The 12903-nt window shown below is 39.6% G+C and overlaps 1 protein-coding gene across 1 annotated transcript in view; it reads left to right on the forward strand.

The window, feature by feature from the left end:
• PLEKHG7 (pleckstrin homology and RhoGEF domain containing G7) overlaps positions 1–12903 on the forward strand; it is a 69336-nt gene that overhangs the window by 50346 nt on the left and 6087 nt on the right. Inside the window, exons 11-15 of the mRNA XM_024257215.3 lie at positions 128–302; positions 1864–1979; positions 2347–2440; positions 7949–8028; positions 10222–10375. Coding sequence (XP_024112983.2) covers positions 128–302; positions 1864–1979; positions 2347–2440; positions 7949–8028; positions 10222–10375 — 619 coding nt within the window. The remainder of the gene's footprint in view (positions 1–127; positions 303–1863; positions 1980–2346; positions 2441–7948; positions 8029–10221; positions 10376–12903) is intronic.

A 12903-nucleotide genomic window follows, 5' to 3' on the forward strand; every position in this document is an offset into this window, starting at 1 on the left:
CCAGCAAACTCACAAGTAGGTCCTGCAGTTACTGAGTAAAATCTCCAAGAACCTCTCATATCCAGGCTTCTTAGTGGCTCAGTGGGCGAGGTGATCATTCTGATATGGCTGCTTTTGCCTTCCCCAGTGGTGTGAGCAGAATGAACAATGCAGACGGCTCCACCTGCCTGAGCTGCTAGTGGCCCCACTTCAGAGGCTCACTCGATATCCGTTGTTGCTGAAGAATATCTGGAAAAGGAGCATGGACTCTGCTGAGAAAATCATGATCTATTCCATCAAGGAAAAGGTGGAAAAGTCCATCCGTAAGTCCCTGAGATAAGTGAGCTTAATTAAAGAATTGTGGCCTTGTGACTCCTGGAAACCCTCTGGGCTTCCATCCTAGGAGGTAGTTCCATTGATTTGAGGTCATGGCTCTTGGAAATGTGGGTTCAAGTGTGAGTACATTGTAAATCAAATGTGCCCAGAACAATGGGCTCCAGTCACATCCTGGCGAACCCTATGAGAACTCTAGCACCAAGTTTACACAGGATGTGGCTCTGTCTCCAAGTGTTTCAGAAGTGAGTTCAGGCAGGAAAAGTTCTACTTCCCAGATAACTGAAGGCACTTTGTTTTTAACAGCCGTACTGACCCCACACACAAAGCAAATGGGAGTAAACACCATGGAAAGTGTGTCCAGAGGATAAATTACCATTCATCATTTCTTAAATCACCGAAAGCCAGGATCAATGTGAAACGACTGCCAACTGCAATCTTTAAAACTGAGATTTGAGGATGGGAACTGAGCAGGCCCTATGATGACTTCAGTTTATTTGTGTAACTCCTTATAACTGAAATTCACATAAAGAAGTTCATGGTTTATGCCCATAAACCAGGATTTCCTGGTGGGCATCAGAAGGGAACAGTTCAAATTGGTGATATTCAGCTGTACATAATTTTTTTCTTTTACAAGTTTAAAAGTAAAATGATACTGCCTGGAACAGGCGCTTTAAAAAAAAAAAAGTAAAATGACTGTTTAATTGGGTTTTTCTTCTGTTTTTAAATTTTTTATTCAAATTCTAAAATTACCTGAAGAGCTGGAATTAAGTTTATCAAGTGAATAAGACAAAGAATCTCTTAAAGATGACTTCTTTAAGCTTTAGAAGTAATCTTAAGGATTATTACTCATTTGGATGGGTTTGTGAGGAAAGATAAATCAGCACCTCTGGAGATTTCTCAGTGAAAGATGGATTCTCATTGTTGAGGGAAGAGATCTGTGTGGCCTCCCTTTTTGTCTATTAGCTTAAAGATGGTGAATTCTAAAGGGTTCTACTAACAATGTGATTCTTCAGGTCTTTTACTTGCCCTCCATGTTTTCAAAAAACATTTCAAACCCTCAGTAGCAACATGTTATTAGAAAACACTGGAAAATGAATATAAACCTTCCAAAGAGAAATTGAGTTCCTACCAAAAAAGAAATACCATGATCATGAAGTGAATATATACTTTTATGATTGAGACAAAAACATATGTTTATCCTTGTTAGTCTGATTTTTTTTCTTCCTCTAATTACACGCTGTGTGGTCTAGGGAATAAGAGAAAACTACCAAGGATTTTATTAGTATTATTGAAATAAGAATACACAATATACTTTCAACCTACTGAATTAAATTAGCTAAGCTTCATTTTTTTCTGCAAGAGACTGATTCCAAATTAGTGAGTTTTCGAAGATGCATGAAGAGTAAGCAATATGTGAAATGAACTTAATATATGGTCTGGCTCCAGGGGCAGCCAGTGTTTCTAAATGATTCCTGTGGACCTTTGTTAAAATTTATACTGCAATCTCATATGCACCTAAAAATATACTGACTGTGTCTTGTCTTTCAGGGGACCTTGAAGGAAAAGTGAAGTGGCTGGACAATTTCCAAAAATTTAGATATCTACAGGAGATTATAGTGTGGCCACCGCTTTGGGATAGAGATAAAAGGTTTTTCATTCCAGAGGTAAAAAAAAAAAAAAAAAATCAATTAGGACTTATGTCCATTTCTGGAAGTTGGGCATTCAGATAGAAATACAATCATCTTAGATGTCCCCGTCTGTCCACTTGAAGAATAAATCTAGTTTCATGAACAAGAAGTAAAGTCTTCATCTGTAGGGCATTCATTGTATGCAGGGAGGCTGAGGTCACTGTACCATTCTTATGATGGTCCTTCTGAGAGGGTTTTTCATTGTTTCCCATTCCCATGTCCATCTGCTGGCATTTCCAAATGTCATGAACTTTCTAGATGGAGTTAACTGCCCTAGCTTTTTAACCATGTTCTCTTCCAATCACTAACAACGTCTCTTTTATTTTCTCCCTTGTTTTACAAGTGTTTGAAACACATTTTTAAAGAACACACGGCAGAAAACATCTTGTCACCAACCAACAGACACCTTCTCTATGAAGGAAAATTAACTCTTGCAGGTAAATAACTGCTTCCTTTAAAAACCCAACATCTGTGCCGCCTTGTAACTTGTTTGACTGCCAGGAATTGAAGAGCAGGAGGAATTGTGTTTGCCTATGTCCCAGGTGATGGAGGGTGTGAATCAGGGAGTACCCTATGGAGTCACACAGACTCAGGCTTGATTGAAGACTTCGCAACATAACTAGCTAGGTGCCCTCTGTTTTCTCTCTGTAATGGGATAACTGTAACTATTCCATAGGATTGTTAAAACAACATACAAGAACAACTTTGCTCATGGTCTGGAATCTAGTAAACAGTCAATGGTAGCTGTTATCATCATAATCGTTGTACTCCTCCAATGAGCCAGACAATCAAGCTCTCAATTGTTTATGGAGAATTTATTGTATTATATAGTACAAGTTGTGCTAGGTAGGTACCATCGGAAGATATAAAAACTCATTCTGTATAATTCTTTCCCTCTAGTTGGGAAGCTCTGCCTTATTACCAGACCTGCAGGATAAGTTCAGAAAAGAAGAGAGTCCTTGAGGCTGGAGTGCCCTGGAGAGGCTTCAGGCAGTCCATGGGACTGGAGGTGGGCTTGGAGGGGCAGGAAGGATGAGGTCAGTGGAAGGACAGAAGGGAGGTCATTCAGATAAAGAGCACAGCTGGAGAAGTCTTGGAGGCAGAAGCCCCTGGAGAAACTTAGTTTCTAGCAGAGTACATAGGAAGCCAAGCCCCTGGGGCTGACTGCCTGGCTCACTCCCTGCTCAGCCTCTTCTGCCTGTACAACCTTGGGCCATTTACAGTGATCTCCTGTGCTTCAGTTTACCTTTCTTTATTGTGAGGATTAAATGAACCAACAGATGTGTAAGCACTCAAAAGAATGATTGACACAAAGTTCATGCCCAATAAACATCATGATGATCAGAAAGGCTTCCTGGCTGAAATAACATTTGGAATCATTTATTTATTTATTTCTGCACAAAATCTTGACCAGGCACTTACTGAGTGTGAAGTCCTGTGGGATGGGATGTTGCCTAACAGTGGTGATGTGATATCTGGTGGGGAGGGGCTGGGAAATAACCCCTTAATACATGTATATTGAAACTCTGCTCTATTTTAGAGGTAGTCTGGATGTCAGGTTAGGACATAATCCCCACCTGGCAGCTGTTAAGTAAGGAAGATAGACATATCCAGCGTTTTATATCCAAGGGCTTTTTCATACATTGTCTCTTTCCAGTAAGTTAAATAGAGAAGTTGCTTTTAATCCCTTGTTACAGGTGAGAGATTTGGGGCTCAGGAAGGTTCTGTATCATGCCCAAGTTCACCTGGTGGGTAAATGACAGAGTACCAGCTGGAGCCAGTCTGCCTTGGTCCAGCTGGCTTCCAGAATCAGAGCAACTGCCTTGGAAACCAAACAGAAGGACCCAGCCAGGAAACTGCAGGCAACCAGAAGTCATTGAGCTCTCAGACAGGGAAGTGATAGGTTAAAAGAGTGTTGAAGAAAGCGTTGTTAATAAGCAGTGTTCAAAATGGCATAGAGGAGACCAAAGCAGAGAGATCAGTGGTGAAACCAGAAGTTCAGTGGTGAACAGGGCGAGATAAGAAGACTCTGGGCCTATCTGTTGCTTTACCATTTTTAACATGTGGCCTACCCACCCCCCACTTTCATTTGAAAAGATAACAATTTTAACTTTTCTTTAATGTTATTTACAACTTCAAAGTAATTATATTTTATGACAAGAACAAATCAAAGTAATAAAGCAAAATATTATCTGTGTTCCAGCATGTATCTTTACTTCCAAAATTAGCCCCACCTGAAATTATGTGAGGCTTTGGTTCACTCCTTCCCTCTTCCTACCTACCTCCCAATATTGCAAGATGCACCAGCTTCTCCTAACACATTAGAAATGGGCATGATAGAAAAAGATATGGGAGACATTTGCAAAGGCAAAACCAGGAGGACTTTATGATCAACAAAGTGGATGAAGAGGAAATGAGTATCAAAAACTGTTCTAATCTATGTATCTGAAAGTTTTGTTGATAATGCTGTGAGTGGTAGAGGGAGTGGGTCAAGGAGTCAATTTTAGGGTTCAGGTCTGAGCATAATGAGAACCCACATGGAAGCTGGAGGAGCAGCTCCTGGTGGGTGAAAGTCTAAGTCAGATGTGAATTCATGCATCGTGTGGGTTCAAAGTGACTGTCATAGATGTATGGGTTGGAAGCTCACCTAAGAAAGACTCTTTACAAATAGACTCAACTTTTCCAGAAAATGCTTCTTGTACAGTCAAATGTGGTAGTATGGACACGAACTACGTAATGTCACTAACACCAGGCACTTGTTTAATGGCATATGCTGTATTGGTCAAATTCCGTCACAGATGGAGACTCCACATGATGTAGTCTACATGGTATCAAGTCAAGTGCAAAGTCCTGAGACTGGACTCAGAGTTGAGCATGGAGATTTGATGTGGCAGGGTGATAGTGTTAGAAGAAACAGGACATTTCACTTCTTGGTCTTTTGGCTAAGATCAAGTGAGGAAACAAGACATCATTTTAAATGAAAAAAGCATTGAACCGACAGTCAGGGGATCTAGCACCAATTGTAGGCTTTGGGAAAATTTAAATTCTCTTATTCTCTTTTATAAATGTTATTGCTGCTGCTGCTAATGATGATGACAATGAGGATGAAAATGATGTGACGAAACCTAACACATACTGTGTTTCCGAATTTCTCCCAGCCTTAAAAACTGTACTCTTATAATCAAATAAGTATATGTTCTCATTCCCAGAAGGTACACATTTTCATAATTTGTTTCATAACTTGCTTGGTGGAAAACTAGGGCCTCAATAAATGGTAGATAAAATAATTATCACTTTCTAGAATAATGTCTGGAACATTATCTAGAATAACATCTGGAATACGTAGAAGGTGTGCTCCCTGCCTGTTTGTCAAAATAAAATAGTTGAAATTAGAAGGAGAAAACAAAACTATTTCATTTTGACAATGATCATTGAGCTGTCGCATACATGAGTAGCAGAAGATGGGAATAGCAAATTTTACAGGTTTAAAGTTTGCTGTGGACTGAATTGTGTTCCTCCACAAATCACATGTTGAAGCCCTAACGTCCAGTATGACTATACTTGGAATAAGGAAGAAACGCAGGTAAAATGAGGGACTCAGGCTGGAGCCTTGATCTGATAGGATTAGTATCCTAATCAGAGCAGACATCAGAGAGCTCACTCTCTCTCTGTTTGCCATGTAAGAACACATCCAGAAAGTGGCTATCTGCAAGCCAAAAAGAGAGCCCTTATCAGGAACCGAATCAACCAGCACCTTGATCTACTTCCTAGGCTCCAGAACTGTGAGAAATAAATTCCTATTGCTTAAGCCACCCTGTCTGTGGTATTTTGCTATGGCAGGCTGAACTGCCTGTTCACAGGTCTAGTGCTGTACCATTCCTAGCCCTGTATATCAGTTGGCATATAGATTCAGCCACTGGAGACAGACAGGTTAAAAAAGATAGTTTATTTCTCTCTTGTTAAGTCTCAACCTATATGAAAACTCCACTCCATGAAGTCATTAGAAATCCAGATTCCTGCTGTCTTATTCCCAAATCTAGGGTATTGCCTTCTTCTGTGTGGCCCAAGATGACTCACCAATATGTCTGCGTTCTACCCGATGAGAAGGAGAGACAGGAACAAGAGAGCTTAGCCCTGCCCTTCATGAATATGACTCAGAAGTTGCGTGCTTTGGCTCACATTCCGTTGGTCAGAATTTAGCTCCTTGGTCATATTCAGCAGCAAGGAAATGTAGTCTCTATTCTCTGAGGATGGGTACTCACTAAAACTTGGGGATTCCACTGCTACAACAGAAGGGGAGAATGGTTTTCAAGGGACAACCAGAAGTCTTTGCCACAACTTGATTTATGAAAAGTTAAGTTTTTAATATGATTTTTTAAAAAACTATTCAAGGACTATTTAATTTGAATAAAATACCTGATTTCTCCCCTATGCAAATATAGAAAAAATCTTTTCTCTAAACTTAAAGAATGAGAGGAGATAGAAATGAATCCTAAATGTTTTATCTACTACTTTAAATCTTCCAGGGGTAAAAACATATAAGAAAGAACTTCTAGAACTATATATATATATATATATAATCTAAATAGAACAAGCTGAAAAAATTTACTGGGTTTTCCTATGATTACTCTAAGCACTTGTCACATCTCCCTCTAAAAACGTTTTCCTCTGAAATCACTTAAATTTAACCCTTTTCTCTAATTTCTAAGGGATAGAGTAAAATAAGGAAGGAGATGCCTTATTCTAATACTTGGTTTCTCTTCTACTACTATTCCCTTCTTAGGGAAAACTAAAGAAAAGCTATTTGGCTTAAGGAGCTATTAAAACTAATATCAGAAAAGTTTGTAAATATGAAACACATGGAGAATATCGAAACATTTATAGACACTTTCTAAAACTTGAGAAATACGTAGTTTTAATGACTGTCAACCTAGGCTGCCATAATAAAATATCACAGACAGGCTGGCTTAAACAGCAGAAATTTATGTCTTACAGTCTGGAGGCTGAAAAGTCCCAGGCCAAGGTGATGACAAATTCAGCTCCTGATGAGCGCTCTCTTCAAAACGAAGAGTGGGGGACAGGGCAGGGGTATCCGGTGTCTCAAAGAACACTAATGCTACTGGATCAGTGCACCAGCCTTATCACCTCATTTTACCCCAATTGCTTTCTTACTCCAAATGCAGCCACCCTAGGGGTTTAGGGCTTCAACATATGAAATTTGAGTGACACAATAGCATAATTCATAGCAGTGAGAAAATGCCTTTTCTCTGGTTATGTGTGCCTTTGCCAATAACCGCCCAGAGGAATCTACAGGCAAAAATGCTGCAAGTTCAATCAGTTGACAGATTTACCCTTGGCTGAGTTGAAGCCACTACAAATAACATCTGAGTTATCTTAGATTCAAATGAGACGCATCATAAATTCAATGTCTTTAATGTTGGAAGCTTGGCCTCTCATCAGGTCTCTGCTTTAGGAAGAAATCAATTCAACATTGAGGCAGGCAGCTTTCTGACCTACATGATTGGAGCCCCTGTGGTGCCGTAATACTCACCCAGTTTTGTTTTCTAAGGAATTCATTGATTAGAAAAAAAAGAGAAAGAAAGAAAGAAAGAAAGAAGGAAGGAAGGAAGGAAGAGGAAGGGAAGGGAAGGAAGGAAGGAAAGAAAGAAGGAAGGAAGGAAGGAAAGAAAGAAAGAGAAAGAAAGAAGGAAGGAAGGAGGGGAAGGAAGGAGGGGAAGGAAGGAAGGAAGAAACGAAGGAAGGAAGGAAGGAAAGAAAGAAAGAAAAAGAAAGAAAGAAAGAAAGAAAGAAAGAAAGAAAAAGAAGGAAGAAAGGAAGGAAGGAAGGGAAGGAAGGAAGGAAGAAAACAAAGAAAGAAAGGGAAAGAAAAACTCTTCTACTTAACACGTTCAAGTCCCCATTTCAGCTTCTCTTTTTTTCCTCAGAAAGCACAAGATTCCTAGATGTTTATCTGTTTCTCTTCAATGATTTCCTCTTAGTTACGAAAACTAAGCGCAACAAAAAGGTAAAATGCTGCTATTTCAAAGTACATTTCTAAACAAGTTTGCTAAATGAGTTTAGAAATATTTCTAAATAAATTGTGGTAAAAATATAAAATATTCTTAAGCTGAATCTTTTCCTCTAAAAAAATGAAGGCATTATAAACTATTGGCTTTTTTGGTCATAAAACTCTGAATTAAATAAATAAATAAATAAAACCAAAAAAATACAAGTTGCATTTCTCAAGGATGTCAAAAGAGGAATACATTTTTAGAACAACTTAATCTATATACTTGCAAGCTAAGTCCCAGAAGCCGCAGGACTTTGCCTGACCTGCCTAAGCAAAGGAACCCAAAACATCTTTGTCCATTTTGGCCTGTTCCTTTTCTGAATTGGCCACCACAACAAAAACAGCCAGAGTAGGGCCCCTCTAAACTGTCTACTGTCTTGTGTCGAGGTGGTATTCGACACTCATGCTGATTTGAAAGCTCACATTATTTCTGAGAAATAATGATTTGGGGGTGGAGGTGAGAGGGAGTCCTGATCTCTCAGTGTCTACCTATATAAAAAGTGTAGAAGCCAAACATGTATGTAGCTGGCATCACAGACTAAATGAGTCAACTAGGAGCTAGAGCTGCAAAATCTCTATAGGGAATAGGGATTTTTTTCACATTACTTAAGTATTATTTGTTACTATTATTGTTGTTGTTATCTTTACTACCCATTAAGCCACTGGTCTGCTGCTGGTCCCCAAAAGGCTTTCTGTCTAATTTACTATTTCACAATCTGTTTCCTGAATGGTGTGTTTGAGTGATATCAAGTAGGGAAGTTTCTCTAAGGCTCCCAGACACCTGCTGTAAGAGGTGGGAAAAGGAATGCAATGTCTTCAACAGTCAGAGGTATCTAATGTTGCTTTATTCCATTCATTTCTTTACCAAGTAACTAGCCTTACATAGATAAGATCATAAGACTAGCTATCTCACATCTTTTAATAAACTAAGCTTCTACATGGCATGTTGGTTGGTTGAGCTAAATCTTTAAGCAATAAAATAGATACCCATTAATCAATCTATGAATAGCTAATCGGGAGGGAACGGGTGTACGAGAATATTAAGAGTCAGTTTTGGAATTTGCATGACCTCCCATTATAAGTTACTCAGACTAGCATGTCTGAACAAGCCAACTTCTGAAAAATCTCTACCCCCTTCAAAAAAACCTTGATGCTTGCAGAGCTGACCTTCACGTCAAATAATGGTACAAATCAGAGTATATTAATTAATGGCAGCCCATGTTGATCATATAATAAGCTGATATTCTGGTTTTATGCATCACAAGTTGATTCCTAAAGTAAGGAATTGTATCAGTTTACATGCTTCTTTGCTATTTTATGTACAATTTGTACCATGCAGGTCACAATTTTTAATTTTTACCCTCTTTTAAAAAATTCATCATCTTATGTGTTCAAAACAATTTCAATTATTTATAAATTCTAGAGCATGGACTCTATTAAGAATTCAGTATTAGATCCCAGGCATACAGTTGGCCAAAGTGAGGCCCCCTTTCTCATTCATCGAACTCAATACTATAGAGAGATTAAGATACTAGGAATGAAGAACTTCCCATTGACGTGAGGGTGATTTAAATGTTTCCCAGTTATGGACATCAACCATTATTTATTCAGGTAATGAAACTTGGAGATCAGAAACACTTTGCTGCTGGACATGGTGGCTCACTCCTGTAATCCCAGCACTTCAGGAGGCTGAGGTGGGAGGATCACTTGAGCCCAGGGGTTCAAGACCAGCCTGGGCAACATAGTGAGATCCCATCTCTACAAAAAAATTAAAAAATTAGCAGAGCATGGTGGTATATGCCTGTAGTCCCAGCTACTTGAGAAGCTGAGATGGGAGGATCACTTGAATATAGGAGGTTGACACTGCAGTGAGCTGAGATCGCACCACTGTACTCCAGCCTGGGTGACAGAGTGAGACCCTGTCTCAAGAAAAAAAATTTTAATAATAATAATAAAATAAACACTTTGCTATAAATCACTATGCTTTGGGGAAATGCTTTTCAAGATCCAGAAAGAGTAGTAAGATTTTAGGCAATAATAGATTTTAGGCCATTGTTTCTCAGAATCTATTTGTTTACAGATGCACTTTAGATAAGCGTGCCAATATTTATTTCCTGTTTATTGCATTATTTTTCTTGTTAATTTCAGAAACTTGGAGGCTCAGACCCTGGTTTAATGTGTCCTTCTCTTACTCCTGAGTTGCAAGCAGTAATAAAAGAGGGTGGTTCATGTACAGTACTCGATCAGCCTATTCCACTAGATAGATTGGCAGTCAAAAGTATTGAACCACTCCATGTGTCAGGTATGTGTCTATTTTCATTATTCAGCTCATCTGTTTGCCATCACAGAGTTTTATATTGGCCTTTCTTGGTAGCAGGACATAAATGCAATATAAGTCTTCATAAAAACAAGACTGTGTTCCTATGTGTCTATATATCTTTCACTCTGTGAATTAGTTATGGTGTCCAGTGCTTGAGTGATATCTCTGTGACCTTAGACAAGGCACTTCAGTTTTCTAAGCCTTTGCAAAATAGGGATAATAATATCTATTTCAGTGAGTTTCTGTGAAAATTAAATAACAAATGTGATGCATTCAATAAATGATAGTTGCTACTAGTATTATTATAGTATCATTAATACTATTGCTATTATTAAAACACTGAGAAACCATGACCAGACATGCAAGAGTAAGATATTTTATTACCCTCTATTAAAATAATTATGCCAGAAATATATTCATATATATACACACATATATATATGCATGTATCTACATGACACATGCATCAGAAATATATATCATTTTTAATCTTTTATTCAAGTATTTCTTGAGTATCTCCTGAGAGCCAGGAACTCAGCAGGCCCTGCAGGTACAAAGATGAATAAGAAACAGCCGTTGACCTTGGGGAGCTCTTAGAATAATGAAAGATCAGCAAATCCTCTGTCAGAAAAGCCCTGGGACTCTGAGTTACTCAAGGACATTTCAGTCTACTCAGGGGTTGAGTGGGCAGCAGTGGTCAGGAGGAAGCAGACACCACTCTGCCTTGGCTAGAGGCTCCTAGACCAGCTGAGGCCAGGCAGGTGGTCTTCCTGTCCCCATGGAGGGGCCGGAAAAGAGAAAGCGCTCAGCATCCCTCTCAATTCCCATCCCAGCAGCCAAGCCCAGAGCTTCAGTGAAGAGCATAGGACTGAGTCATACATAATAGAGAAACCTTAAACAGTGAATGAATGAATATACAAACAACAGTAGCAAATACTTACATAGTTATGCTACATAACTAAGTTATATATTTAAATGCTGGCCGGGTGCAGTGGCTCATACCTATAATCCCAGTACTTTGGAAGGCCAACGTGGTAGGATTGCTTGAGGCCAGGAGTTTGAGATCAGCCTGAGCAACATAGTGAGACCCAGTCTCTTATTAAAAAAAGAAAAAATAGGCTGGGCGTGGTGGCTGACGCCTGTAATCCCAGCACCTTGGGAGGCCGAGTTGGGCAGATTACCTGAAGTTGAGAGCTCGAGACCAGCCTGACCAACATGGAGAAACCCTGTGTCTACTAAAAATACAAAATTAGCCAGGCGTAGTGGCGCACACCTGTGATCCCAGCTACTCTGGAGGCTGAGGCAAGAGAATCGCTTGAACCCGGGAGGCGGAGGTTGTGGTGAGCCGAGATAGAGCCATTGCACTTCAGCCTGGGCAACAAGAGTGAAACTCCATCTCAATAATAAAAAAAAAAATAGTGAGGTACAGCAGCACACACTTGTACTCCCAGCTACTCAGCAGGCTAAAGCTGGAAGATGGCTTGAACTCAGGAGTTCGAGGCTGCAGTGAGCTATGATTGCCACTGCACTCCAGCCTGGGTGACAGAGTGAGACCCTGTCTCTAAAAATAAAAATAAATAAATTGTAAAAATTTTAATGCCTTACATACATTAACCCATGAATTAATATAACCTCTCTCTCCAAGAGCAGAAGGGAAGCCTGTATCCAGAAAGATAGCCTCTGCCTCCTGTGTCCATACTTTTTATTTTCAGTAAGATTTGCTGAAAGGTAACAGGGCAGACCTTAAAGCCTCTTGTATTTAACTTGACTGGGACCAAAGTCTATGTAGGCCAAAATCTGCCAAGCCAGACAGCAGTTCAGGAGCAAGCCACAAAAGGGGTATGTCAAGGTTGCAAAACCTTTGCTTGGTGAGTGCGCTCACTCTCGGTGTGAGCTTCTTACCTGCCCAAGGGATGGCAGAGGAATGTAGATAAAGCCTCAGTAGGTGGTGGCTGGAAATCACTTCTTTTCTGTGATTTGTTTAGTTTACTTTTTCATGGGGAAAAATATCATAGTAGAGGGCATCCTGTGCTAGGAATTTATTCTCCTGCTACAGTGGCTATAGTTATAGATTATGATATAGTTATAGTTTGTTATAGTTATAGTTATAGTTATATAGTTATAGTTACACGCTATAGTTATAGATTGTGGCCTGACACATAGACTTGAGTAAAGGAAGGTGCCAGAACACCCATGAGGAAGAGGAAGCAGCTCGGCTGAGGGTTCAGTGTAGTCACAACCCTGCCAGCTTTAAGACCTGAACTTTATGGGAAATCTAATGTCACCGGATTACCTTGAAAGATGCATGTTTTTTCTCCTCTTTTTTTTTAAATTAAAAGATCTTTTTAAAAACATTATGCTTCTGGGACCATGCGCGGTGGCTCACGCCTGTAATCCCAGTACTTTGGTAGGCTGAGGCGGGCCAATCACTTGAGGTCAGGAGTTCAAGACCAGCCTGGCCAACATGGTGAAAAAATACAAAAAAAAAAAAGCCAGGCGTGGTGGCACAC

The sequence above is a fragment of the Pongo abelii genome, chromosome 10 (genome assembly GCF_028885655.2).
Source record: "Pongo abelii isolate AG06213 chromosome 10, NHGRI_mPonAbe1-v2.0_pri, whole genome shotgun sequence".
In the NCBI taxonomy this organism is placed as follows: domain Eukaryota; kingdom Metazoa; phylum Chordata; class Mammalia; order Primates; family Hominidae; genus Pongo; species Pongo abelii.